At 45.7% G+C, this 6,000-nt stretch overlaps 2 protein-coding genes across 2 annotated transcripts in view; both read right to left on the bottom strand.

The window, feature by feature from the left end:
• Positions 1 to 5,668, bottom strand: part of MTX2 (metaxin 2) — a 76,336-nt gene extending 70,668 nt beyond the window's left edge. Inside the window, exon 1 of the mRNA XM_056349007.1 lies at positions 5,664 to 5,668. The gene's annotated coding sequence lies outside the window, so the exon portion shown is untranslated. The remainder of the gene's footprint in view (positions 1 to 5,663) is intronic.
• On the bottom strand, positions 3,805 to 5,569 carry HOXD4 (homeobox D4). The gene is made up of 2 exons (XM_056349010.1): positions 4,988 to 5,569; positions 3,805 to 4,584 (listed from the first exon to the last, which is right to left on the bottom strand). Exons 1-2 carry the CDS (start codon positions 5,394 to 5,396, stop codon positions 4,280 to 4,282), a joined length of 714 nt encoding a protein of 237 aa, XP_056204985.1. The 5' UTR covers positions 5,397 to 5,569; the 3' UTR covers positions 3,805 to 4,279.
• Positions 5,669 to 6,000: the final 332 nt, after the last annotated feature.

Here is a 6,000-nt window from a genome sequence, read left to right on the forward strand (position 1 = left end):
AAAAAAAAAGGAAAAGAATCAGGGGAAAGGGCTAACAAACATGGCCGTTGGAAGCGGTGTGGCTCTGCACCGAGAGGTCCCTATTTACTGTACTGTACAGTGAGTGGGGTTTGCTATTGACTCTGCCTTTCCTCTTCATTCTTACCTTAACGACTAGTGGTGATATAATATACAGAACGGTATTGATGTATCGGGAGTAACAGGAGGAGCCATTAAACAGGAGCGAGAGAAAGTATAATCACAAAATGTGCCTCGATGTTTAAACTTAGCCAGTGTGTGCTTAGAAACGCACGCTCCCCCTCCCTCTGCGCGCTCCAGGCAGTAAGGGCACATGCCTCCTTCTGTGCACCTCGCTCCTTTCCCGGGCTGAGCAAGGGACTGTCTTTTTGGACTCGTGCCTTGACCATGCTCCAGGAGAGGACAAGTCCTCGGTGACAAATACTTATGACAAAAACAGTGCAGTCGACTTCTCCTGGCCGGAGGTATGTGTTATTGTCTGAGGTGCTTATGGAGGGGAGAAAAAGCTGATGTTTGCCTTAGGTGCATGGGAAAGTTTAAACTCTCCAAGTTTTGTGTTCTCTTGTCATCTTTTGCTTGTATTGGCGAAAAAAGTGAAGCTTACTGTCCGGAAAAGCTACTCACTGCATTTCAATTTCAAATTTCCATTTCTTTTTTGAATAGATTCCTTCCAGGACTCACCCATCTAAAAGGCACACATCTGTGTGGGGATCGAGGTGACTTCAGGTGTGGTTCCTTCCCTCCTACCACACATGCATAAATCCGGGAGTCATTCTAGGAGGGCTTGTTAAATGCAAAGCAGTAGCAAATGGATGACAGGCACTTTTAACTGCAGCCTAAATGTAAATATAGACTCCAGCTTGGCCTAGAGTCACACCATTATGGCTGGGGCAATCATCAAACCTGTTCAAAGGGACATTTGGAAGGATGCTATGCAGTCACTCATCTTTTAACACTATAATGATGGGAGGGACAGCATTTTCACAGGAGAGAGACCCACCTTGTAAGGACTGTTTGTTCAAGGTACAAACCAGAATCTATTTCTCTACACCTTTTATTATTTCAAATGTATATGGAGGGCTTACATCAAAACTACAGGCGACAATTAGTATAAATAACACTTTAATCAATGGCAGCAAAACATTGGCAAGGTCTATAAAAAGCATCACACTTTAACAGAGATGGGGGTATTGCTGGACAATGTGACTATTCAACAAAGGCTCCAATGCACAACATTTCACCCATGATAAACAAAAATCACCAACTTCGCTTCCTCCACAAAATAGTTCTGGAATAAGGTTAAAAACCAACAAAATATAAATCTCAGGTTTGCTTTGCACGGGAGATACTGACCAGTGGGTGCTGCTGGTCGTTATTACAGACATTCCTGACCCTTCAGAGCACTGGCAGCTGGAAACTATTTCTTTTGGTACTTTCTGCCTCCTGTTCACTTATTCTGCAAGCTTACAAGGCAATTACAACTAAACAAACTTACAGTGCCCCAGCTTCTCTCAAAAGGGACTTGCAAACAGGGTTGTAAGAGCTGTGCCTGCTGAACCCAACACTCGTCCTGGAGATATTAACATTTCAAAAGACAACGAGACAAATTCTGCTGGAAGCTACATCCCTGTTTGACTTCAGTGGATGGGGGAAGGAAATCTGGGAGCAGAATTTGGTCCTTTAACTCCGGGAGCCAACTCGGTTGATAAGAAGCACAAAGCAAGGATTTGCTTATCCAAGGCCATTATTTTCCAGAACTGTACCACAGATGCCAAAGTTGGTAGCTCTTTCTCGAACAACACTTTTGCCCTGCTCCCAGCCAACTTATCACAGACTCTAAGTAAACAGCGGGGGTCCAGGAGGGGGGGTTTCAAGAAGAGCAGCCACAGAGGTTTTTCTCCCCCTCACCCCACCCCAGATTCGTATGAAGAGCAAAGGGAGGGCTTTGGACAACTCTGGAGGCCGCTGCCACAGGAACGGGGTGCAACAAAACTTGAAAACTTGTCTCAGGAATTCCCTCCTCAAGCGCTGCTGCTAGCTGCTCTCCATGCCAGAGAAAGGGAAGGGTAGTTTGGGTCCAAAAGGTTAAGGGTTTAGAGGTCACTCTTCCCGGCTGAAATACAACTAATCGAATAGAAAATTTGTCCTCTGGGTGAACCTGTTCCTGCAATTTAGCCGAACTTCAGTAAAATACCTTTTCAGCTTCTCAACGTGAAGGCGTCAGAAAAAAGACGTCTTTACTATGTATGAACTCGGTGCTTTTTGTCATAGAAACAATGATGCGAATAATGCAGGAATATCCATCTTTAATATCACGACGTGGAGATATTCAAGTATTGCCGTGTGCAAGTCTGAGAACTGGGCTAACCCTAAGGAAGAACAAAGAGTTTTCTCCAGGCTCTAAAACAAAAGACCAAGTCTTAAAGACACTTTGCAGACTTCTAGGGATGAGAAAAGGGCAGAAATTAACCGCTGGCCACAGTTAATGCTGCCGAATACACCCCTGTTGAAAAGCTCGCCTTTTATTTTCGAATTAATTCAAGCCCATTTTGGACAGTGTTTTCCCGAGCGAGCCCAGAAAGCAGTGAGTCCTCGGTGGGAAGCACCCAGCCTGGAGATGGGCACATTAACTCACCCCCTGCTCTTTCCACTTTCCTTCAGCGTTTGCTCTGGGTTTCCTTCTTTGCCTCTTTTCTCTTTAATAAAGGGATCACCTCGTTACAATTTCAATTATACGGTCCCTCTCCCATCCTGCCCTGAGGGTACAGGAGATAAGGGCTGAGCTTTAATATCTCATGAGCAGAGATTTAAGTGGCTGAAGGAGCTGGTTTGGCTGGGTTTGGTAGTTACAGCTCACTAAAACTTTGGCACGATGCAGCCAGCAGCCAGGGACAAACCCGTGGATATTAGACCAGCTCTGCTCCCATCCAAGCCTTTCCCCTTTCCCTGAAAGCAACTTGCTGAGATTTCCAGCCATCAGAGTCATGTGTTGTGGCTTGCTCAAAAACAATCACTGTTCTTAAAAAAACCCAAAACCAAATACAAAAAAACCACCAACAAACAAACCACAAAACAACAACACACAACAGACCAAAACAACCCCAAAAACAAAACAAAGCAGCAACCCACATAGCCTATCTTTCTCTCGGGCAGAAAAGAAATTTAAAATCTGATTGAAAGAATGTATTCAGCTTTCAGTTTTGAATGGCTCAGATTATATCAGAAATCACACTAATTTTTCACTCGGGGGTTTTCTTTTTATTTTTTTGTTGTAGGGGTTGGCTTCTGTGGTCCTTTCCCCCCCCCCCCTTTTTTTTTTTCTACATTTTTAAATGAGGTATTGATGGTTTAAAGCACAGCGCTGAGCAAAGCAGACTTGGGAAACAGATTTCAAGCCTGTTAGCCCTGGATGGCACACGGTAAGGAGTAGGGACGCCTTTCCTATTCACAAATAAGGAAAATCAAAAAAAGGGACAAGAAAGTTGTGTACGTCCAAGACAAGTAAACAATTATACATGTGTTCATGGGACTGGGAAGGAGAAATACTGTATTTCAGCTCCCCTTCTCCTTTTTTGGTTTGACTATTTTGTTTTTTATCTTTACTCTTCTACATAACAAATAAATAAATACGCTAACACTATCAGTACATAAAATAACCCGTTTTGACTTAATTTCTATGCACACCTTCTGAGACGTTATAGAAATGAGCAAGTATTTTCATTACACCAAGAAAGGTAAGCAGCACAAAAAGTTCACAATTACTAGTCTTTATGTTCAAATAAAAGACTATGCTATAAATTTCCTGTCCTCAACTTGCCCAAATGCATCCTCCTCCAGAAACTGCATGGGATAAAAAGACAATTAAAAGTAAAAATCCAAGAATAAAGCATCAAACCTCTACTTTCGAATTCAAAACTGCAACACAGGACAGTGTCATTTTCAATGATTTATTACTTTTTATGGACAGAAGGTCTCGTTTAATATTTTCCCAATTCCCACTGCCTGCATGATGTTTCCTTTTTTTTTTTCCTCCTTTCTTTCCCCCCTTTTTTTATTTTTCCTTTTTTAGGTTGTGCTAGCAGAGGCAAATAAAATAAAAGTCCAGAGTAGCGTCATTTTGTCTCCTTTGTACAACAGTACCTTAAAGAAAGATGACAGTTTCTCGAGTCCTTAGCTGCTACATGCAGGTTCTGCTTGGGCAGTGTCAGTTATGTACAGTACTGGTCAGAAGCAAAGGATGAAATGGAAAATTTCACCTCTTCTACAAAGTTGTCAAGTCAGTCTGATGGTCCTTGGAACCAGTCTGTAAATGGGGGTTTGAACCAGAGGCAGAAGACCTGCCCTTCGTGTTGGGCAGTTTGTGATCTTTTTTCCACTTCATTCTTCTGTTCTGAAACCAGATCTTGATCTGGCGCTCAGAGAGACACAAAGTGTGGGCTATCTCGATACGGCGGCGCCTGGTCAGGTACCTGTTAAAATGAAATTCTTTTTCCAGTTCTAGGACTTGCTGTCTGGTGTAAGCTGTGCGGGAGCGTTTAGGTTCCCCTCCGTTGTAATTGGGATTCACTGGGAAAAAAATACGGAGAACTTTACAAAGCTAATCTTGACTTGCCGGTTCGACTTTACAAAAGAAAACCTTACGAGCTGCGAGCATGTGGCCGGGCTGGATTCGTCCCAGTCGCTTACAATGAACGGGCTGCTCTCCCCCTCATTTAAGGCAGGCGCTGCAGGCACACGCAGCTAGGTAGGCTGTGAGCCTCTACCAGGCTCCTAAAATGGAGTTTTCCCCTGCACGGCAAAGCCCCGCATGGCCAACGGCCTATTTCCTCAGCAATAAAAATTTATGACGAGTGTAATTGGCTACCTCGGCTTAAAAAGCTCGTCCACGAGCCTGGCAGGGACTCGGGCGAGCGTCGCTGAGGACGATCGGAAGCAGGGGAGAAGAGCAAAGTAAGAAGAGGATCCTTACCCGAGTTAACATGGACTTTCTTCATCCAGGGATAAACTACTGCTGGCTGCTTAACTGCTGACCCGTTTGGGGCTTTGAGGGCCGGCTGCTGGCTGCAGGCTCGCGAGTTGGGCATTGGAGGCGGTGGACAATGCTCTGCTTGGCCGGGGAAGTGGCTCGCTGGGCCGGATTGCTCCTGTCCATGACCCCGCGGCTGCACGGCAGAGCCTTGGGCATTGCTACAGCTAAAGGGCTGCTCGCTGTAGTTTGACCGTGGGTAGAGACCCTGGTGCTGGAAATCAGAGCCCTGCGAGTCACTGTAGTACTCGGCCCCCTGCTCGCCTAGGTAGCTATTCTGCAAATATTCCTCGCAAGGAGGAAATTTGGGATCCACATACTTAGAGTTCACCATATACGAACTCATGGCCATTAATTTCTGAAGGTAGAAAATACTAATTTTTCTCGTGTTGTCTTTTTTTCCCCTGCCATAGAGCCCTCCTACTTGCTGTCAACTGAATAAAGTTAGGCGGGCATGTGACCGGCCCGGCCAATGGGGAGGCGGGAGCCGATCACCGGATTTCTCCGCAGCTCAGCATTTCCACCGATTTCGCTCAATAATATCCCTGTAACCGAATGACCCCCCTCCCCGGCGGGTCGCACCCCCCGAACCAGGTACCGGAGGTGCAGTGATGCTCCCCGGGCGGCGGCCGCCTCCCCGGCCCGCAGGTAGGGCCAGCCTTTTGTCTGAGCCGGCTGCCCTCGCCCCCGGCGGATGGTGCCCCGCCGCCTGATTCACCAGCCGCGATCGCCACCGGGGTTTGTTACCTCGCTTGAAATAAAATATCGAAAGAAATATACGGAGCGAGGAGCTGAAGTGGAGTTAAAAGGGAGGAAGCTGATAAGGAGGCGAGGAAAAGAAAAGCCATCAAAGAAGGGGGTAATAATCATGTACAATAGATCTGTCCTGTCTTTGTCTCGCAGAGGTCATCCAAAAGTTACCAGAATTTAGTTCTGCTGAATAAAATTAGGCAATC

The sequence above is a fragment of the Falco biarmicus genome, chromosome 8 (genome assembly GCF_023638135.1).
Source record: "Falco biarmicus isolate bFalBia1 chromosome 8, bFalBia1.pri, whole genome shotgun sequence".
Lineage (NCBI taxonomy): Eukaryota > Metazoa > Chordata > Aves > Falconiformes > Falconidae > Falco > Falco biarmicus.